General features: G+C 38.1%; 1 protein-coding gene across 1 annotated transcript in view; it reads right to left on the bottom strand.

Annotated features, from left to right (window-relative positions):
* Positions 1-23874, bottom strand: part of LOC139943822 (uncharacterized) — a 56830-nt gene extending 32956 nt beyond the window's left edge. The window contains exons 1-16 of the mRNA XM_071940651.1: positions 23736-23874; positions 18453-18572; positions 17649-18005; positions 16568-16681; positions 15430-15543; positions 14208-14321; positions 13313-13426; positions 12360-12473; positions 11228-11341; positions 10865-10978; positions 7800-7913; positions 6852-6965; positions 6025-6141; positions 5591-5704; positions 4885-4995; positions 542-655 (exon numbers count right to left, since the gene is read on the bottom strand). Coding sequence (XP_071796752.1) covers positions 542-655; positions 4885-4995; positions 5591-5704; positions 6025-6141; positions 6852-6965; positions 7800-7913; positions 10865-10978; positions 11228-11341; positions 12360-12473; positions 13313-13426; positions 14208-14321; positions 15430-15543; positions 16568-16681; positions 17649-18005; positions 18453-18572; positions 23736-23799 — 2023 coding nt within the window. The 5' untranslated portion in view covers positions 23800-23874. The remainder of the gene's footprint in view (positions 1-541; positions 656-4884; positions 4996-5590; positions 5705-6024; positions 6142-6851; positions 6966-7799; positions 7914-10864; positions 10979-11227; positions 11342-12359; positions 12474-13312; positions 13427-14207; positions 14322-15429; positions 15544-16567; positions 16682-17648; positions 18006-18452; positions 18573-23735) is intronic.
* Between the last annotated feature and the right edge of the window lie 252 nt (positions 23875-24126).

Raw genomic sequence — 24126 nt, 5'->3', positions numbered from 1 at the left:
GAGTTGTGACACTTGTGTCCTTGAGCAAGGCGCACAGTTTGGTCGCATTAGCATAGGGCATGTTTATTGCATTGGAGAACTGTGTGGCTTTCAGCGAGTGAAACCACAGAAATACAGTCTGATGGAAATCCGACACCTGAGAATTTATCCAACCTACCAGTACTGGATTGATTTTGACAATATCACTTTCTGTTCTACACATGATGTTTTAACAGTAGGGCGCCCTCACCTTAAGGTAAAAAAAAGCTGTTCAATGGCCAAAACCTGTGCGCCGGGCATACAAATCTTTGTGTTTTGATTGTTTCAAATGGGCATAACATGGGGAATATTTACCCCTGCCCCAGAGTAGGGGTAAATGGTCAAATCCCAGGGTACCCTTGAAACCTGCAACCAGAACCCTGTGGAAAAGGGACCTATGCGGGGACAGTGAAGCCAGGGTAACTGTGGGGTACTTAAAACAACTCCTGGACCTACCCAGGGATTCCGCAGGGATAAGAAATAAAGTGTGAACAGGGCTATGGACAAGGACCAGTGAGTTTACCTGTTGCACATGTGTCTCCTGACCACCCATCAGCACAGACACAACTGAACGAGGCTACATCATTGAGACAGGTTGCTCCATTCCTACATGGGTTGCTGGCACATTCATTAATTTCTAGACAAAGAAATTACAACAAGAAGAACATTTGAGAAGCAACAAATAATAGTATTAAAGAGAAACTTGTGCAAAGAGTTGCAGATCGACTCTACCAGAATACAGCAGATATTAACAAATGGATACAAATGCTGAGATACAACGACCTATTAAAAACTATACCAACTTGAGTGCAAACAACAAAAACAATGAACACTATGTACATGAAAAATTCAATATCAACATAAAATGCATTTTCATTATCAACTTTATAGCACTGTCATTCGGACACACAAAGACTAGTATCCAAACTTTATGTTACCAAATATGTATAATGAAATAACCAACCTGTAAATGGTATAGCATTTGGTTATCAGAGTCATAGGATTGGAGTGAACATATATCCCATATCCTTTCAAATTAGAGTTTTGCCCTTACAAAATCACACACACTTGCTTTACTCATTTTTTTAACCTTAAAACATTTAAAGAAATATTTTGAGGGAAGTTTTCCACTGTGACAGTCTTTACACGACAAGTGTGTAAATCTCTCAACCTTTATATTTTCAATCTTACGCATCACCGAGCTCCATTTCCCGCCTTCGTGCATCACAAAACTAATCAGGCTCCACAATACTTATAAGCAACATGCAGCATCAGAGTCCAGCTTTCTCAAGAAGTGATCAGAGCATACTGATCGAAACGTCATTAGAGATCTATACTATTAAAAGCGTAACCCGCGCCATCTTGGATTGAAAATTAGAAGGTCCAGTGGCATGGCATCCTTGTGGAAATCAACACGATTAAGTGTGTGGAATTCAATACGTTTGAGTGGTTTCAGACGTCGGGTTGCAAGTCTACAAAACCCTGACCCAAACTCCCACTTACAAGTCATCTGATTGGAGAAAGTTTGGGCAGCGACCGTGTTTCAACCACTGGTCGATGTTGTTACCAGACTTCCTAGAAATCTTTCTGACAGGCGTCTCATTAGACAGTGTTTCGCAGTTGGTTCTCCGGATTGGTTCACTCATTGCCCCTTGCCTGCCCACCCGCCATTCGATCCGCCCTTTTTTGTCTGGTTACTTTTATGTTGTATTAAGCATGGTTTTCCGGATTGGTTCATTCATTGCTGCGCAGGGTCGAAAGGGTCGAAGAGGCTGGGTGCCAGGACAAAACCGAAACAAATCTCACGAATTTGCATTGAAAGATTGAAGTATAAACTCACAGATTGATGTTTCGCAGGCGACCATGTGTCAACCACTGGTCGATGTTGTTATCAGACTTCCTAGAAATCCTTCTGACAGGTGACTCGTTTTTTGAAAAGATTAAATGGAGAATATTTATTTAAAAAAACATTCACTTCCAAACGGCATGCGAATTATCATGATGGACAAGGATGGGATAAAACGGAAGCTTTATAATTTGGAAACATTGGGTAGGGCCGGCTATAGGTTGGAAGGTGTCTCAGGGAACTTTACAATTAATAACATTTTGGGGTGGGGGGGGGGCCTTACACAAAGAGCCTATAACCGCTCCTTACATTCTGGTTAGTGTATTGTGAGTGGTGTGGTGTTTGGTTTTGAGACAGGCCACATGTTGCTTGGTGAAGGAGGTCGCCGTGGGACCACTTTAGGTTGAAAGTGGGTGGCGACCTCGGTCTTACAAAAATCTCCATACAGAAATTGTACTTTTGATGCAAAACGTATCTTGCTGTTTTTAAACTATGGACGCTATCTTGTGCCTGTAAACTCAAATGGGTACATGAATACTGTTTTAGAATACGGTCTGTTCATGGAGGTATAGTGTTGCAGTTTCAGAGTTTACCCCATCACGGAAGTTTGTGAAACTTATACACGTACGACAAAGGCTGTTTTGAAGCTGTAAAAAAGTACTTCGTATTTGGTCAAACTTGTTAAGCAAAACAGCATTAAGTTTCCTTTTGAATAAGTCCATTCACAAAATTGGTTAGAGCAGTGTGTCGGTCAGGTCTCAGAATGTACATTTTGCCAAATCCATTTTGTAGCCTAATTTAGTAGTCGGCCCGTTATTAACAAAAGAGACCTCATGCGGCTGAATGAAATACAATTTTAGGAGTTTGTGTATTGATCCAAACTGGACGTAACAAACCCTAAAAATAACTTGACAAGCTTTCTGAAAGTGAAATAAGTCAGAAAAAATTAAGGAGTGAGGATGAATTTATCATTTTTATTTAGCTTGTACGATATAGGGTTCCAGAGATATGGGATGTATGGAGGTTTGTTCCTAGAGCAGCGTGAACATGAACGCGGTCAGAAAATGTGTCTTTTGTCGTTACAATTTCGCGAGATGCAATAAGCCCAAAGTGACAATAAACAAAACACTTTTTTGACGTTAACGTTTAGTGCTCCAGTAACGTGCAGCCTATTGACCAGAAAGTTTACAAGACCAATTCAGATGAGAATAAACTAAAAAAAGGCCTACGCTCAACGCTCTTATTAGACCTCTATAAGGGCTCACGGGGGAGCCTTATAGTTTCTCAGAGATGCCAAGTCCAGAGGCCAGCTATGCGTGAGATTTTTCAAAGTTCAACCCCAATCATACACGAGTCAATGGGAAACTACACAACCATACACAAGTCAATGGGAAACTACACAACCATACACAGGTCAATGGGAAACTACACAACCATACACAAGTCAATGGGAAACTAAACAACCATACACAAGTCAATGGAAAACTACACAACCATGCACAAGTCAATGTGAAACTACACAACCATAAACAAGTCAATAGGACACTTAATACAACCATACACAAGTAAATGGGAAACTACACAACCATACACAAGTCAATGGACACTTCACAACCATACACAAGTCAATGGGAATTGACACAACCATACACAAGTCAATGGGAAACTACACAACCATACACAAGTCAATGGGAAACTACACAACCATACACAAGTCAATGGGAAACTACACAACCATACACAAGTCAATAGGACACTTATTACAACCATACACATGTCGATTGGAAACTACACAACCATACACAAGTCAATGGACACTTCCCACAACCATACACAAGTCAATGGGAATTGACACAACCATACACCAGTCAATGGGAAACTATACAACCATACACAAGTCAATGGGAAACTGCACAACCATACACAAGTCAATGGGAATATACACAACCATACTCAATTCCAGAGATGCCAAGTCCAGAGGCCAGCTATGCGTGAGATTTTTCAAAGCTCAACGCCCCCCCCCCCCCCCCCCCGAAAAAAAATTGCCAGTTTTAGAAGGCCTTTCGAAATAGCAGCACAACTTTTTTTGTTTTATAAAAAAAAATCAGAAATTTAATTATGGACAAAAAAGTGTTCCAAAATGCATCAAAAACCTCTTCATAATAATCAAACTAACATGAGGTACACAGAATATGTTGATGGTTAATGTGGAGGTACGATTGTGTCAGATTATTTCCTTCGACACTAAAAAAATTGACTACAAAAATGATGTCCAAAATCCTTCGCTCACTTCCTCTGTCTGTTGTGTCTTTGCTAGAGGAGCACATTTAACGAGTTTGCTAAGTGAATCGGGACAAACTTGTGCGCAATGAGCGTTTTGCGCTCTGCCGAATTTTATTTGAACCTGCTGAAAGAGCAAAAGCGTGCGCAATCTGCAAATTTGTGCTCTGTTTGTACAAAGTTTGTAAAAAAAAAAATGATGATTCTGATAAACTGCGTGCAATCTGAAGATTGTGCAAACATTGTGGATTGCGTTTTTGTACACACGAGCGCGATTTGGCAATGCATGACGTTAATTTTTTTTTTTCCCGGTCTGGCCCCAATGCGTGAGAAAATGGTTGCTGTGCGTGTGAGCGTGAGACAGAGCCCAAATGCGTGAGTTTCACGCCTAATGCGTGAGACTTGGTAGGTCTGGTTTTTGGAAGTATGCATAAGGTACATCGTCTAACCCAAAACGAGGTAGGCGCAGCTACTGCAAGTAGTGGCGGACGTGCGAATTAATTTCATTTTGGGTTAGAATTATGACGCCATGCATAAATATTGAGAGAGGCGTATACCCTCACCCACATCACATTTCAAAATATTTGTGTTAAGGATTTTCATTATCTAGCGGGGTGCCGCGCGAAGCGCTGCATCCCGCTAGTAGTCATTACATGGTGTTACCGCCAACCTTTCTATATAAATCTTACTAAAGTTAAAGGCATGCTATAAAAACAATGTAATGAAGGATTCTTTCTTACCAACACTGCAGGTTACTCCTGTCCAACCAGCATTACAATCACAGTTAAAAGCATTCACTTGCTGTATACAGGTTCCATTCACACAAGGGTTACTGGCGCATTCATCTATATCTACAATTTAGGAACAAAAAAGATGATTTTGATAAGTAGATTAAAGAGTGACAAGAAGTTCTTAAACAGCCGTTTAAAACTGGAAGCCAGCCATGCGCAGCCAGCCAGTCTTAAACAGCACCAGCTATGTCTTTATCAGCCATGTCAACACCCCCACATGACGCACTCTCCACCAATAGGATTAGCAAAACTGTTTGGGGTATTATGAATATGCTTTTACACAGTTATACATTCGTGGCGTCCATGTTCTTATGGTAAAGGCTTCAATGGACTTCAATAGACTTTTCTTATTTAATCACAATTTCTGATTTTTCTGATGGCCAAAACAATTAATAAATCATGCCTGCCATTACTGTTCACTTGTCAACCGTTTCTTGTAATTGAGCACTGTCGTAGCTGCATATTCCCACGGAGTTAATATGATACCAGGAATGCTGTCTTGAAGATCACGAATAATGCCAGCATGCTTTACATTGTAGCATGAGGTAGAAGACCAAGTCTTAAATCTGCAAATAATGCTAAGCGTACAACAGTTATGCTTAAGACAGAGACAGGTAACCTAGCAATGAATAAGCAGATGGGAACATGTACTTACCAGTCTCACAAAGAGTTCCAGTAAATCCTGAGACACAATTACAACGATACCCATTGACTTGATCTAAACAGAAACCTCCATTCTCACAAGGGCTGCTATTACATTCATTAATATCTGTAAACAATGACAGAGATACATGATAAATGCGAGGACTGGGCAATGCTATGATACAATGTGTGGCTGAAGTAGAAAAGTTAACGTTTTTATCAGGTACTGTAGTCACATGACATGTCTCCAACCCTTGACCACAAAAACAGTGGCGTGTCATGGCCGAGCGGTTAAGAGCACCGGATTTAAGCTCTGCCCTGGTGTTTGATCAGCAGAGTGTGGGTTGGTAAGCAACTTGCAACAGCTAATTCTATTTTCTCTTTTTTGTTTTAAGATGGGAATATGGTGACAGGAACAAAAACGATCGATTGAAATTGAGTACTTACTGGTTTGACACTGCCCACCAGTCCACCCTGCGACACAGTCACAGCTATACTGATCATTCAATAGGTTGTTGCACTGGCCAGAATTCATACAGGGATTACTAACACACTCGTTAATATCTGTGAAGAAAAAACAACAAATATTATTTATCAATATATTACTCTTTTGATTGTAGTGAACTCAGTAGAACATATCCACAATATTTTGTCCTTTCACCATGCAGGATTCTCAGGCTGCCTAAATCGACAGCTTCAGCTACGACTACAGCTCTTGCTAGATTTACAAATCACGCATTGAAGGCAATACATCCTCAGACCTTAGCAACAGTCCCAGAGCCATAGTTGTAGCCCTATAGTTGTGCATAGCGCTCACACTTTTCTAGTGATTATCATCAAATATGTACAGTGGGCTGATCTCCGCCAACAAATAAACTCTGTTTCAGAAGGGCGTTATAACGCCCTATACGGCATTATAACGCCTTAAAATAGGGCGGGTGTTATAACGCCCTATTTGGGCGTAATAATGCCTATAGGGTGTTATAACACACTAAATTACGGCGTTATAACGCCCTATTTCTCAATTAGGGCGTTATAACGCCCTAATTTTATGGCATTATAACGCCCTATTAGGGCGACGTCATAATTAAGGGCGTTATTACGCCCTAATTCTAATTCTATTCTTGTTTTCTTTTGTTGCTACATGCCTTTTGGATGTACTGTAGTCTCCTTTACACAGGGAAGACAAATTTCATGTTTTTTATCATGACAATAATATGTTTAATCTTTAATAATTATTTAGACAGTTGAGAAAGATTGAAGTTTTGACTTACCCACATTACAGAAGGTTCCAGTCCATCCGGCTGTACATGAACACATATACTGATTCCTACCATTGGAGCAAAAAGCACTGTTCATACATGGAGCACTTTCACACTCATCAACATCTACAAGAAACAATCAAGAAATATTCAATGTTTGTTTGTTTGTTCGTTTGTTTGTTCGTTTGTTTAGATGATCTTCCTGGCAAGGAAACAAAGGGATATAGCGGCCTAGTTGCGACAGCCAATCTCTCTCACACAACTATTGGCTTGGGTTAACGTCAATGATAATGAATTACACAAATCAAGAAATTTTGATTCAGTAACTAGACGGCAATATTTATTCTAGTCATTTTGAAATCAGAAGTTAGCTTGGTAGGTATCGAACCTACAACCTTGTGATTGCAAGTCCTGCAGTCTAACCACTGGACCAAATGATAACCTTATATTTCTCATCATTTTTTCTCATCATTTTTTCCCAAATCTTCCTTACTGCTTTTACCTTTCTATAATCTTCAAGGTTTACCCCTTTTTCTCAGTTTCATTCTCTTTTATCTCTTATTGTTTCTACTGTTGTACCATAGGCGGTATCTTTATGGATAACAGTATTAAAACAAAGATTATACTCTTGTATAATTGTTTTGTCAATGACCTAGATTGACAAACAACTTATTTTGTTTCGCATCACAAATGATCTGTGCAAAAGAAATAATGTTCAGCTTTGATAAAACAACTATTTTCTTCTTGAAACAAGCTCTGAGCAAATTTGAGTGTATTACCAGGGATGTGGTGAACTCTGAGCGGAAAGCACGAAAGCATGTGAGCTTGAAACTCAATACTAACATTTATCTTTGGTTGTAAAAGACCTACTCTGCAATTCTCATGTCTTTTCTTCATTTTTTTTTTTATAAATTTGATTGTTAGATAAAACTGGAGACATCCCATTCCTGTATTACTTACCCCTTTGGCAGCGTGTCCCAGTCCAACCAGAAGTACACGTACAGTTATAACCATTCAATTCATCAACACATGTTCCACCATTCACACATGGCTGGCTGGCACATTCATTTACATCTATAAAGACAGTAAAGACCAAACTGCATTAATGAAAATAAAGTACGTTTCTAAATACAAATATATTTGAGAGAACGCTTGAAGAGCCTGACCTCTTCCTTTTTTGTTGGTCAAGAAACCGTGAGACAAAGAACTCCTTGTAAAGAACCAAATAAGATAAGTCTTGCATCAGACAAAGCACATGTTGCTGTTAGGGATAGGTTTAGGTTGATCTAAATCAATCAAGCTTTTGGTCATACTGATGCTTTACTATAATTGCTTCCCTTCACCTAGGTGTATAAATGGGTACCTGCGAGTGTAGAGGTTGATATTGTGTATGATAAAGCCCTTGGAGAGACGAGGCAGCCCAGAGCTGTATACTCCCCAGAAGGGAGCTGAGAAAGATTAAAGGAATGTTGTTGGCCAATGACCAGGGTACTAATGTAACAAGCATTGAGACTTTATTGAAAAATGCGCTTTATAAAAACTAGTTATTATTATTATTATTATTGTTATTATTATTATTATTATTATTATTATTATTATTATTATTATTATTATTATTATTGTTGTTGTTGTTGTTGTTGTTGTTGTTGTTGTTGTTGTTGTTGTTGTTGTTGTTGTTGTTGTTGTTGTTGTTGTTGTTGTTGTTGTTATTCTTATTCTTATTCTTATTCTTCATCATCATCATCATCATCATCATCATCATCATCATCATCATCATCATCATCATCATCATCATCATCATCATCATCATCATCATCATCATCATCATCATCATCATCATCATCATCATCATCATCATCATCATCATCATCATCATCATCATCATCATCATCATCATCATCATCATCATCATCATCATCATCATCATCATCATCATCATCATCATCATCATCATCATCATCATCATCATCATCATCATCATCATCATCATCATCATCATCATCATCATCATCATCATCATCATCATCATCATCATCATCATCATCATCATCATCATCATCATCATCATCATCATCATCATCATCATCATCATCATCATCATCATCATCATCATCATCATCATCATCATCATCATCATCATCATCATCATCATCATCATCATCATCATCATCATCATCATCATCATCATCATCATCATCATCATCATCATCATCATCATCATCATCATCATCATCATCATCATCATCATCATCATCATCATCATCATCATCATCATCATCATCATCATCATCATCATCATCATCATCATCATCATCATCATCATCATCATCATCATCATCATCATCATCATCATCATCATCATCATCATCATCATCATCATCATCATCATCATCATCATCATCATCATCATCATCATCATCATCATCATCATCATCATCATCATCATCATCATCATCATCATCATCATCATCATCATCATCATCATCATCATCATCATCATCATCATCATCATCATCATCATCATCATCATCATCATCATCATCATCATCATCATCATCATCATCATCATCATCATCATCATCATCATCATCATCATCATCATCATCATCATCATCATCATCATCATCATCATCATCATCATCATCATCATCATCATCATCATCATCATCATCATCATCATCATCATCATCATCATCATCATCATCATCATCATCATCATCATCATCATCATCATCATCATCATCATCATCATCATCATCATCATCATCATCATCATCATCATCATCATCATCATCATCATCATCATCATCATCATCATCATCATCATCATCATCATCATCATCATCATCATCATCATCATCATCATCATCATCATCATCATCATCATCATCATCATCATCATCATCATCATCATCATCATCATCATCATCATCATCATCATCATCATCATCATCATCATCATCATCATCATCATCATCATCATCATCATCATCATCATCATCATCATCATCATCATCATCATCATCATCATCATCATCATCATCATCATCATCATCATCATCATCATCATCATCATCATCATCATCATCATCATCATCATCATCATCATCATCATCATCATCATCATCATCATCATCATCATCATCATCATCATCATCATCATCATCATCATCATCATCATCATCATCATCATCATCATCATCATCATCATCATCATCATCATCATCATCATCATCATCATCATCATCATCATCATCATCATCATCATCATCATCATCATCATCATCATCATCATCATCATCATCATCATCATCATCATCATCATCATCATCATCATCATCATCATCATCATCATCATCATCATCATCATCATCATCATCATCATCATCATCATCATCATCATCATCATCATCATCATCATCATCATCATCATCATCATCATCATCATCATCATCATCATCATCATCATCATCATCATCATCATCATCATCATCATCATCATCATCATCATCATCATCATCATCATCATCATCATCATCATCATCATCATCATCATCATCATCATCATCATCATCATCATCATCATCATCATCATCATCATCATCATCATCATCATCATCATCATCATCATCATCATCATCATCATCATCATCATCATCATCATCATCATCATCATCATCATCATCATCATCATCATCATCATCATCATCATCATCATCATCATCATCATCATCATCATCATCATCATCATCATCATCATCATCATCATCATCATCATCATCATCATCATCATCATCATCATCATCAGCAGCAGCAGCAGCAGCATCATCATCATCATCATCATCATCAGCATCAGCATCAGCATCAGCAGCAGCAGCAGCAGCAGTAGTAGTAATATTAATTGAAAGATTGTCAAATTGCGGTCGTTTGCGGCCGCTCAGGGTTTTTTGGTATAAGCAGCTTGTGGCCACTATTGTCTCTAAAGGAGTTACAGAAAACGAAGAAGAAAGTAAATAACATCTAACCGATATCACAGTTGATTCCTCTCCATCCACTAGTACAGGTGCATCCATACTGATTGAATAGGTTACTACAACCAGCTCCGTTCTGACATGGGTTACTTGCACACTCATCCACATCTAGGGGAAACAAAACGTACATACTCATGGTTAAGTAATTTGCATATTGCTGTGGAAGAGCTGACTGGTTAACAAGATATGAATAGATTAATACAAGTTGCTCCATTTTGACATGGGGTACTTGCACACTCATCAACTCCTAGGGGAAAACAAGATATGAATATTCATGGTATGTAATTTGCATGTTACAGTGGCATAGCTGATTGGTGTGAGAAGGCGATTAGAAGAGGTGATTGGTTGAAATCTCACCTTCAGTACATGTAGTTCCTTGCCATCCAGGTTGGCATGTACAGCTGAATGCATTGACCTCATCAACACAGATTCCATTGTTCTTACAAGGAAAGCTTGCACATTCATTGATATCTACAGACAAGAAAAGAAATGGTTAATAAATCAAAATCAATAGAATTACAGTTTTTTTTATTATATGTTATCGATGGCAAGTTCTTGTGAAAAATCAGAACACAGAATGTGCAATGACCTAAGATTACTTAGCAACACTGTACAGCAATGTAGTGTGGGAAATTCAAATTGAAAGATTCAGGGTTTTCTAACCATAATAAATCTCGTTTTTTCTAAGCAAAAATTTAAAATTCAAAGAAGCCTAACAATAATTGCTCAAATTGTTTGTTAAAACTGAGTAAATTTCAATGGCTGTGAGAATGGGGTCGTGCTACCCTTTTCATCTTTTATTTAAAGTCAGTCCAACTTCTACATTATGCCATCAGCCATTTGCTTTATCCCTGCTAGTTTATACATAATTATTTTATAGCAAACCCAGTCTGTTTTTGTAAATGTTTTCTTGTTACCTGTTTTTCTTGTCTCCTTGTTTGTAGTTTGTCTGTCTAGGCTGTTTTCTCCAAGCTTTGGCTTAATCTATTTACATAGATAACTATTCTCCCTCCATCATTTGGCTTATTATTTTGCTCATCTTTAATAGTAATGTTCTTTGTATTTTGTCGTTGGCATTTTGCAATGTCATCATTTGTTTGTCTTGTCCCTGTTTCTTCTTCGCCATTTGTTTGTTTGCCTGTATAAAGGCTGTTGTCTACTAGCCTCAGCTTACTCTAACAGCCTCATGCTCTCGCTCCTTCTTGTAAATAGCTAATTCCTAGTGAGTTAGTTATTATTTGCTCTAAGATAATATTGTTTCTGTACAATCTAATGTGTTTTTGATTTTGTTACCTTTCTATGTACTGTTTAATTCTCACAATTGTTCTTTTTCTACAACAAGTGTATGGAATAAATTTATTATTGAATTGTATTGAAAAATATTTTTATTATGAAATATCTTGAGAAGAGGAGTATGAATGAATTGGTGAATAGAATTGGGAGTGGGTTGGGGGTGAGGAACTGTTATTACTTTAGGGGTATGTCTTACTTGTGAGGCAGCGAGTGTCGGTGTAGCCAGCAGCACAGGTGCATGAATATCTGTTCATATGGTCGACACATACGGCTCCGTTAGCACAGGGGTTACTCAGACACTCATCAACATCTAGTTAGAAGATCACAACAAGAACAATTATGATGATGGTCGCCAGACACACAAGGCCCGAAGGCCACTCAAGGTGTGGGCTACAATTATTTTATTCCAGAGGCCGTTGCCACCAACTCCTTTTACATGCCATACGGATGTAGGCTTGGGTATCATCAGTCTGAAGCCTGTGATTACATAATGAGGATTCTGACAGTAATAAAGTGCAAACCATTAAATATGGACGAAATAGTTGTATAAAAATGTTCTTGTTTTTCATCCACAGTTTCTGGTTTATCAGTTTGGCTTAAACCCTTCAGAAACCATAGCGGCTTGTACCAATTTGCCCAGACCAGCTGCAAACGTCCACAATACTTGACCAAATTTTGCTCAAACAATAGGGTCAAAGAAAAGGTTTGAGACTTGATTGACATTTTCCATAGTTTCCCATGTAAACATAGAATCTACAGATCATGAAACCAAAAATCTGTATACATGTATCTGTTTCTTATTAATAGTCCTAACAGTTTAACTGATAAAAGTGGAGGGGAAAAAAATCAACAATGGTGTAATCTTATTGTTCTTGCAAGGTACAAGGTAATCAATCATAAAACATTACTTTGTCTAAATCAATACTTTGTTGAAATAGCTTTCATTTAACGATGAATAACAAAAGATTTTGAATGCCTGTTAGTATTCATAAATATCTGTTACCAAGTTATATTTCTATGCTAGTAACTATTTGATGTATATTACCAATAGTTCCCAGTACATAGAGTTAAAAAATGTGTCAGTCAGGGAAACTGATTGCGTCAAGTTTTGAATTAAGTAGTGTTTATTGTTTGTTAATTTATCCCTACCTTGGTCACATCTAGCGCCTTCCCATCCAGCTGCACAGTCACATGTAAACTGATCCACCTCATTTCTACATTGTGCATTGTTCATACAAGGTCCACTGGCGCACTCGTTGATATCTGAAATACAAAAATACAACATTAAGAAGTTAGCTTCTCTCTAACTCATGTCAGTTTCACATTTCTGCTAAAAACAGGCCAACTTACCCAGAGCCTGTGGTGCCCTGTGCTTTTGCTGTGGTGCCCCTTGCAAAATTCCAATACAAATCGATGGAGGTGCCAGGCATGTAAAAATGACCAAATTAGTATACAAATAGCTGACGCTACTCGTGCCGAACTCGAGACATTGTGACCATGGGTTTGTCCAATGTTAGAAATTCGTCTGTGCCATCCAGGCCCATCCTGGGCAGCTTAAAAAGCTTGATCGTGTTGTAGGCCGATGGCGTTGAGGTCGTCTATAAGCTTTGATATATAGGTGCAGCGGAGGCTTCCACCCTGTCGAAAGGGTTCTGATGGCTGGTTTTGTGGATTTAAGAAGGTAGCGAGAAGCACCTCAGGTCTCCGAAGAGCATGGCCAATCAAACGAAGATGACCTCTCAGCAGGGTTTTTGTTGTGCAGGTGTTATGTATGTGCGAGAGTACAAGTCTTTGTTGGAAAGTCAAATTAGTATGAAAAATGCATCTAAAGCCATGAAATCTATGAGTAAATGAATATTGAGAAGAGTAACATGTAACAAAGGTATCTCTTTTCAGTCATGAAGAAGTTATGAAAGCTCATAAAGTATTTATTAATATATTAGTTAGTCTTAGGTACTACCACTACCTTCCTTCTCTGCATTAACAGTAGTAATAATTCTTAACAGAAAAGTAAAGTAGAAGCCCTGATTGCAAAGTTTCTTACCATTTTCACATCGTGTTCCTTCCCATCCCGAAGCACAGACACATTCATAACCATTGACAGCGTCATTACACTGGCCAAGATTCAGACATGGGTTGGACAAGCACTCATTAGTATCTGAAAATCAATTAAAAAGAGGTTCGTTAGTTAGCACTCAATAAAGGCAGACAATATTGGCAGTTACTCAAAATAATTATTGGCATAAAACCTTACTTGGTATCGAGTAATGGGGAGCTGTTGATAGTAAAAAAACCTTGTGAGAATCGACTCCCTCTGAAGTAATGTAGTTTTCGAGAAAGAAGTAATTTTCCACAAATTTATTTCGAGACCTCAGAATAGATTTTGAGGTCTCGAAATCAAGCATCTAAAGGCACACAACTTCGTGTAACAAGGGTGTTTTTTCTTTCATTGTTATCTCGCAACTTCGACGACCAATTGAGCTCAAATTTTCACAGGCTTGTACTTTTATGCATATGTTGAGTTACACCAAGTGAAGTGACTGGTCTTTGCCAATACAGGATTGGCAAAGATGACAAAATAGACACAGACAGCAATCATGCTTTGGTTGATGAACCATGCATGCAATAGCAAACGAAACCTGTAAACAATTTGGCTTAACTTCAATTTTTAAATATTGAATGGCTTCATAAAAAAATCTCCACACTGATGAACAAAATAATGGCCCAGATGAACAAGGATATTTTAGTTCAAAGGTCTCTAACACCAGTAGTTGTCAATGGCTTTTCCTGGCTTACACAAACAACTTTATAGTTTTTACGTTAACATTGAACTTTGCAAGCTGTGTTATTTGGGACAACTCAAATTGCAGAAAATTTCAAACAACATCTGTACATGTCATATCAAGTGAATGGAAAGACCATTGCAGGAAAGCCAGGTTACTTGTGAATGCAAAGCAAAGTTTTACATCACTGAGCTGATTTAGCAGCGAAAGTTTCGCAGAAATGTTGAACACAGTTTAACTATTGCAAATTAATAAATTATTCATTGGGAATTTTGTGGCGTCAAAACTCCTATCGCATTTTGCAGGAAGTATGAACCTGGCTTTAGGCATAAAGTATATACAAAGAGTAAACCTATTGAGAGCTTACAATAAAAAAAATGTCAGAGTATATAACCTTTAAAAGAAAATTGGGAAACTTATCTTAGTTTTAGAAGATACATGGAACTGGAAATGCCTAGTTTCATCTCAAAAAGTAAGACTTACCCATTTCACAGTTGATACCAGTGTAGCCAGCTATACACAAACATAAATAGCCATTGACTAAATCATTACATGTACCACTATTCAGACAAGGTGAACTGACACATTCATCAACATCTGTGAAAATAGAATAAAAATGAAGAAAAAGTTACTATTAGTTACTAATAAGGGGAGCGACGTTATAAACAGACAAATAGATAGGGGTTATTTCCTGTAAGGTTTGTGGAGCGTATTGAAGTATGAGACGTATTCATTAATAGCACCACGTAATGGTTTACATAGTGCCGTGGTGCCATATAGTTATGTATAAAAACTAGAGGGCGCACTGGTGATGCTGTTTACACAAACGCAACGGGACTGCAAGGAGACAGGCGCGCCATTCTGTATGCGCGTTGAATACGAAGTACACGTTGGAATTTTCGTTTATTAAACGCTCACGCGATGCTGTTTTGTCAACTTAAAAAATGGCCGCACAAACACACGCTGTGCGATGCCTGTTTTGTCAACTTAGAAAATGACCGCATGTGCACGCATGTCGGGCCGCGTATATAGGCCAATGCGCCCTCTAGTTGTTATATATAACTCTATGCGTTGTGCATGCTGCCGACCAGACCAGGAACACCAAGGTGAACCCCTTCTCTTAAAGGCAGTGGACACTATTGGTAATTACTCAAAATAATTATTGGCATAAAACCTTTCTTGGTGACGAGTAATGGGGAGAGGTTGATGGTATAAAACATTGTGAGAAACGGGTCCCTCTGAAGTGCCATAATTTTCGAGAGAGAAGTAATTTTCCACGAATTTGATTTCGAGACCTCAGATTTAGAACTTGAGGTCTGGAAATCAACCATCTAAACGCACACAACTTCGTGTGACAAGGGTTATTTTTCTTTCGTTATTATCTCGCAACTTCGATGACCGATTGAGCTCACATTTTCACATGTTTGTTATTTTATGCATATGTTGAGATACACCAACTGTGAAGGCTAGTCTTTGACAATTACCAATAGTGTCCACTGCCTTTAAGAATTAGTGCACTGGGTTCTTTTCAAGCATATAACACAACACATTGTACATGTACATATCAGAAGGAAGTAGCATAAATGGTCAAGTGTCTTGGTGAAGGAGCCAGTCTACTTACTCAGTTCACATTCATCTCCTTGCCAGCCTGCTGCACAACGACACATAAAGCCAAACTCCAGATCATTACAAGTAGCACCATTTAGACATGGCTGACTGATGCAGCTATCAAGATCTAAACAGAAAGTACAACAAAAGTAATTATTAAATTTTCACTTGCACATGATGAAAAGACCTAGTGGGTTTTGGGGCACGTCAAAAGCTTTATTTTTGAATGGGAAGGGCACCAAGACAGTTTCTCCGTAGTAAGGGGCACTCTGTGAGGAAACTGTACAATTTCTACTTGAGCATTTCAAGGGCACCTAGGCAATGACCAAGGGGCATGGAGGGAGACAAAATCTCCTTTGTTTAATTGTATGAAATAAACCGATAATAAGGTACATGTAACATTTGCAGTAACACCGCGTGAAAATCTCTTTTGTGTAGTGTTGGTTCTGAAAATAACCAGTGATTGATAACTCACGATTCAATCAGTATGCTCTGATCCTCTTCAAGAGAATTAAATAAACCAATAATAATAATAATAACAGTCCTGTATGCTTTGGTTTAAAAGGGCAAGATCACCACGAGGCATTTCCTCCAAGAGCACCCTATGAGGAAATTGTAAGTTTCAACTGGAGCATTTCAAGGGCACCAAGACACAGACAAGGGGGCAAAGAGGCAATCGTCTTCATTACCTGCATGAAGCATCAGGCCTGTGTGGAATTAAAGATGCAGTGTGTATTCATAGTATAGGGAGAATGCAAACAAAGGGCCAGATAATCCGCCCAGTTGGTAGAGCACTGGAACATTAATCCAGAAGTCGTTGGTTCAAATCCAGCTCTGGTAAATTTTGATTTGGTTAAAACCCCAAATCGTTACAAATTTACCCAGTCAGTTTTCCTTGCTTGCTATTTATTATTTGTTTACAGTTGTGTTACAACTGATTTAGTCCTAAGCAGATTTACTGTGCCCCTTAGTTTTCGCAATTTAACTGAACTCAACTTTTTGCAAACTTTCTTTGATTGACAACTCAACGTTTCAACTGTGTGTCTTCAGGAAAATGAAATGAACCAATACTAATAATAATGACCCATCCTTACCTGCTCTGTAAGTCAAGCTGAATCCAGAATACTGATTACTGCCGTCACTTCGGAAGGTGACCCAAGCTTGGTTACCAGTGATGTCAAAGACATACGGGTTACCATTTTGAATGACCTGACTGGTGCCGTCCAATTGCTCGATAGCCTGGTTAGGGTTTACGGTAGATCCACTGCCGTACTCAAACTGATCGTTCTGATCAATCTCGACCTCAAAGGCAGTAATGGAAAACTGAAGGTTCTGTGCTTCAACGACTTGAATGAGGTACACGCAGTAGTCGAAGGTGTTGTAGTTGTTGGGAAAGTTGGGGGACTGGATGACACCATTATTGCTGAAGTAGTTTTCTCCACATGTTCGAACTGCAATGATTAGGGGTTTCAAAATGGTTTAAACATCATACAGAATTAGGTAAATAGTTGATGGATCTATTTTGCACGGCATATAGATCTTTCTTGTAGGAAGAATATTTATTAGCAGCAAAACTTAAAGACGCCAAACACCTTTGGTAGTTGTCACAAACCAGTATTCTCACTTGGTGTATCCCAACATAACATCCCTGTGAACGGTTGGGCTCAACTGATCATCGAAGTTGAAAATACATCCTTGTTGCACAAATGTGTGTCCTTTCGTGCCTAAAAAGGCCTGAAGTCCTTTAATATTTTGAGTGAGAAATAAACCTCTTTCTCAAAACTACATTACTTCAGAGGGAGCCATTTCTCACACTGTTTTACTACTATTATCAACAGCTCTCCATCATTTTGAGTAATTACCGATGTTGTCCAATGCCTTTTAAAACATATACTTACCTGATGTCAATGTTAGTTGACAATTGGTACCGTGGCTCTGCCCATAAGGACAGAGACAGACGTAGCTATCAGTGGGAGTTTCTCTGCAGGATCCAATTGCACATGGATTACTGATACATTCTGTACAGGGGAGACAACAAGATTAAAATAAATGATTTAGTAACAATGAATTCAAAATTACTTATTGCATATTTAAAAATCTCAGATTGGCTTAACTCCGTCTTATTGCAAATCTTCTTGCACCTTATACACCCCCTCTCGCACTCTTCGTTCTTCTGCTAAGTGCCTTTTAACTAATCCTAGAACTTCCTCATCGTAAGGCGATCGTGCCTGGCCTGATTGTGCTCCTAATTCTTGGAACGCTTTACCTAATAACATCAGATGCTGTAATTCTCTTCCATTGTTTAAAAACTTGCAGAAAATTCATTTATTTAAATCCACATACACTTAGCTTGTTACATGTCTTGACTTAGATTACTCATTGTATAATTTTCATTGTATTCTATATTTCTCTTTTGTTGTATGTTTTGTTCTGCGCCTCGGAATAGGGTCTTGTACACTACATGTTGATAGATGGCGCATTAAAAATGCATTATTATTATTATTATTATTATTATTAACATATCACTAAGTACTACTAGATCAAGAGACTGTAAAAACTCAACAAAAATAATTCCCTTCTATTACTGAGTACACAATTCATCATTGTGTAGAAGAGTCGTTTTTCACATAATTACCCTTTTCCTGAGAATATATCTTACGAATTTTTACAATTGATAAAGAGTTGAGTTTGTTACAAAAAGCACATCAACAAGCACACCACTCTCTTACTAAGAGTAAATTAAATGGCCATTTTCTCTTCAACGGTTCCCTGGTCATTGACTTTATGTGCTCTTTGAATTTTTGTTATATCAAATATGGTTGGATTTTGTCATTTTTAATGTTGGTTGGTTTGATTAACATCAGATATTAGAGTCCAACTAATCATGTATTTATGACAAAATATAAAAATATTGTTTATAATAAAAAGAAGTTAAATATTTTTTGACAGATCATAACTTTGTTATTAAATTATATCCGTGTTTTTACTCTGACTGAGAGGGATGTTGTTGTTTTCCTTCTTCAATATCGTAGCGTCATACGTTATCGTATATGTCTCGTATATGAAACGACACACAAACACCCTAGTTACGAAAGACAAACGAAACATTGTCCTGTTAGTGACAAGGTGTTTTTCAGTTCAAACAATATGAAGAGGCACCTTATAAACCATCACCGTTCTGAGAATGAAGTGAAGGAGGGTGACTTCCACAAAGACGAGTGACGAATCAGAATCAGATGATGTCGATGAAATTGAGGGGGAGGATGAGGAGGGTGACTTTCACGAAAACGATAGTGATGAAACATCAGATGGGGATGATAATGAAATTGAGGAGGAGGAGGAGGGGGACGAGGAGGAAGATGACTTACAGGAAGACAAAAGGGACGAATCAATACACGATGATAACAATGAAGGTGATGAGGAGGAGGAGGAGGAGGAGGAGGAGGAGGAGGAGGAGGAGGAGGAGGAGGAGGAGGAGGAGGGCTGTGAGGAAATCTACGAAGATGATAGTGACGAGTCAACAGATGATGATGAAAATGAAGATTGCGAGGAGGAGGGGGAGGAGGAGGAGGGGAGGAGGAGGAGGGGATGTACGAAGATGAAAGTGACGAACCATCAGATGTCGATGATTTTGAAAATGAAGAAGCAATGGAGGAGGGGACCTTTTATGAAAATAATAGTGATGGATCAACACATGATGGGAACAATGAAAATGAAGAAGAGGAGGCGGATAAGTTATATGAAGTCGAAAGTGATTTATCAACAGATGTTAGTGATAATGAAAATCAAGAGAATGAAAGCGGGAGACGTCCAAAGATAATGCATTTTTCGATAAAGAATGCTTCACTAACGTTTAAATGATGACTGATTTGTAATCCTGAACCCCGAAGAAATTGGTATTTTGTTTTCTTTGGTGTGGGGTGGGGGTGAAAACAGAACCGTATTGTCAACGTAATATTTTCACCGTATATAAAAGCTTCACATAAGACACCATACCGTACGTGTACGAGAACTGTTTCGGTAAAAGTGATATTTTGTTGGATGGTTTTTTCTCTAGAAATTATATAAATTAATTAATAATATTTAAATCATATTATACAAATAATTTCATCGTACATATTGATGCGTTTGAAGTGATCACACGTTTTGATGATTTGATTAATAATAAGCTCACATCAGTTAATAATAATAATACAAAAAAAGTACCCTGGTTGATTAAGCTTTGTTAAGCAACTATTATAATGTAGATTATATGGTCTGTTAAAGCATTTGTCTAAACAAATGATATGTTTTGAATTTGAACAGTAAAGACGATCACTTTGGAATCCCGTTTCTTTTCATTTTGAGTTTCTTGTCCAACCGTGTTCGGTATTGGGATGTGGTGTCATTGACCAATCAACTAATCGGAACGGGCACACGGACACGTATGGGAAACTTGTCCAGACGCGTTCGGGAATTGGTTGTGACGTCACAGACCAATCTACTAATCAACTAATCAGAACGAGTATACGGGCACGTATGTGGAACTTGTCCAGACGCGTTCGGGAATGCGATGTGACGTCATAGACAAATCAACTAATCAGAATGGGTATACGAGCACGTATGAGAAACTTGTCCAGACGCGTTCAGGAATTGGATGTGGCGTCCTAGACCAATCAACTAACCAGAACGAGTATACGAGCCCGTATAAGAAACTTGTCCAGACGTGTTCGGAAACAGGATATGACGTCAGTTGGACGAATAAGAAACTTGTCCAGACATGTTCGGGAATGGGATGTGACGTCATACAAAGTACTCCACCTTATAATGATAGTAATTTATTGAACTTATTATTGCGCTATATTATTATGAGAATTAATCCATACAAAAACAACCAAATGCGTAATTACATCAAAAATCCATTAAAAGTAACAGCAATCCATTAAAAAGTTACAGCAAATAACAAAAATCCATAAAAAAAAGTTACAGCAAATATCAATCAGTGAAAATTACAACAAACACATGACACTACTCCGTCCCCTTGTCACACAGCCGTCGAACTTATTAAAATCATGTTCGGGAATGGGATGTGACGTCATACAAAGTACTCCACCACCTTATAACAATAGTAATTTATTGAACTTATTATTGCGCTTTATTATTATGAAAATTAATCCATACAAAAACAACCAAATGCGTCATTACATCAACAATCCATTAAAAAGTTACAGCAGTCCATTAAAAAGTTCCAGCAAATAACAAAAATCCATAAAAAGGTTACAGCAAATATCAATCAGTGAAAATAACAACAAACACATGACACTACTCCGTCCCCTACTTGTGACACAGCCGTCGAACTTATTAAAATCTGTGCGAACATCAGCCGCTTCCGTCGTAATTACACAAACACATGACACTTTTCCGTCCACCATTTTGGTCACACAGACGTTGAATTTAATCATAATTACACAAACACATGACACTACTCCGTCCACCATCTTGGTCACAGACGTTGAATTTAACCATCATTACACAAACACATGACACTACTCCGTCCACCATTTTGATCACACAGTAGTTGACTTTAAGCATTTAATAAGTGCAGAATAAGCGACTTCCTTAGTAATACATAACACCAAATGCAAGGGTGACACCGGCTACACAGACGGGGTAGCACTAGAGACAACGGGTAAGATAAATAAATTTGAAGCTGCAAACACACGTATACATAAACACATTCTAATCCTCGACCAACCCTTTTTATTCTTCCACGACGGTTGTCAGACGTCTCGGTTGTGCTGCGTGGTTTTGTGATGCGGCGCTTCGTGATTTTAAAAAATCACTAACGCACCGCGAACTGAGTACAAACAATAACGGTTTGCACTCAGTTACACTGTCGTGAGACAACTACTGCGGTGTTTTTCAAACACCACTCAACATAATGCCATGCATCATGTTAACCCCTACCCCACATATCGGCCCTTCGAGCCTCCCGAACACTGCCGTGGGCCAAACCCCTTACCACTGCGTGGCTCGCCCTAATTTCATTAGCCCACTTCCGCCTGGGTCGGCACACCCAGCCTACCACCGCTGCGCGCATGCGCGCTAGTCGCTTGCTGGACTGCCGCGGGGTGTGCGTTCCTTCATATATACTACTGTCGTTTTTGTATAACGTTAGCATTCCATTGCACGTATAGGCCTACCATGTATTTATAATGTTGTATCTCTTTTCTTTTCGTTTTTATTCGGACGAATGCACAAGCAGCCCTTGTCAGAATTGTACTTATATTATATAGTTCATAGACCTTTCTCTTGCAACGTCACAGCCCGAGTTTTTGCCAATCCAGATTGGAAAACTATGGCCATACGTGCAAATCAAGAATTAATGTCGCTATTTTTAGTAACAATATAAGCAATCTTGTTGATTGTGTTTAAAACAAAACAACTTATTTTGAGAGGTATTTTGTTTCATTGAAATGTCGGACCCTGTTATAAATTGCATTCTAACGTATTTTTAATAGTCCGACGAAGAATTCTTACTTTAATTAGTTAATAGTCCGACGAAGATTATTTTATTTAGTTTAAGTTCTACAACGAAGATTCTTAAGTTTATTATAGAGTCATTGTTTCAACTTTCACCTCCGTTTCAACTTTCACCTCCGGTGTTAGTTTTTTCTTAGTTTTTATAATTCCGAGAAACATTTGTTTATAGCACCACCACCATAATTATAGAGCCCTTCCTTATTTGATAACAGGGTCCGACATTTCAAAGAAACAAAATACCTCTCATAATAAGTTGTTTTGTTTTAAACACAATCAACAAGATTGCTTATATTGTTACTAAAAATAGCGACATTATTTCTTGATTTGCACGTATGGCCATAGTTTTCCAATCTGGATTGGCAAAAACTCGGGCTGTGACGTTGCAAGAGAAAGGTCTATGAACTATATAATATAAGTACAATTCTGACAAGGGCTGCTTCTGCATTCGTCCGAATAAAAAACGAAAAGAAAAGAGATACATTATTATAAACACATGGTAAGCCTATACGTGCAAGAGAATGATAACGTTATACAAAAATGACCATGGCAAATTCACGCAAGCTGCCATTATTTAGCTTTTGACAATATTTCAGTCTTCCAAAAGTTCCCAACCCAGTTGTGTGTGTATTTGGTTTACCACCGCAGAGCAAGCTACCTACCACCAACAGCCAACGATTCTACCGTGAACACAACCACGATCACAAACAGCAACAACTCCTTCATTTTGTCAAAAACACTAATTATCTTTCTGTTCTCAGTTTGTGGCGCACTAACAGCTCAACCTTTAGTGGTGCTGGTTCGTACTCGAGTCAAAACCACTATGCCGTAAAAAAAAGGGGGGACAACAAAAGCGTGGATTTAAAAAAAAATGAGAAAAAATGAACGCTTAACAATAAGAACTATTTTGGTCCCTCTATGTGTTTTTACACTTCCTTGCTTGAATGCTTAAACACTACCAAAGGCTAGCCTTTCCCATTCGATCTAGAAAAAAAATCCCTTATAAATGGGTCTTCAAAAGAAATGGACCTATACCTCAAACGCATTGAGGCG

The sequence above is a fragment of the Asterias amurensis genome, chromosome 11, assembly GCF_032118995.1.
Source record: "Asterias amurensis chromosome 11, ASM3211899v1".
NCBI classification, from domain to species: domain Eukaryota; kingdom Metazoa; phylum Echinodermata; class Asteroidea; order Forcipulatida; family Asteriidae; genus Asterias; species Asterias amurensis.
This window is presented reverse-complemented; position numbering and strand designations above follow the sequence as displayed.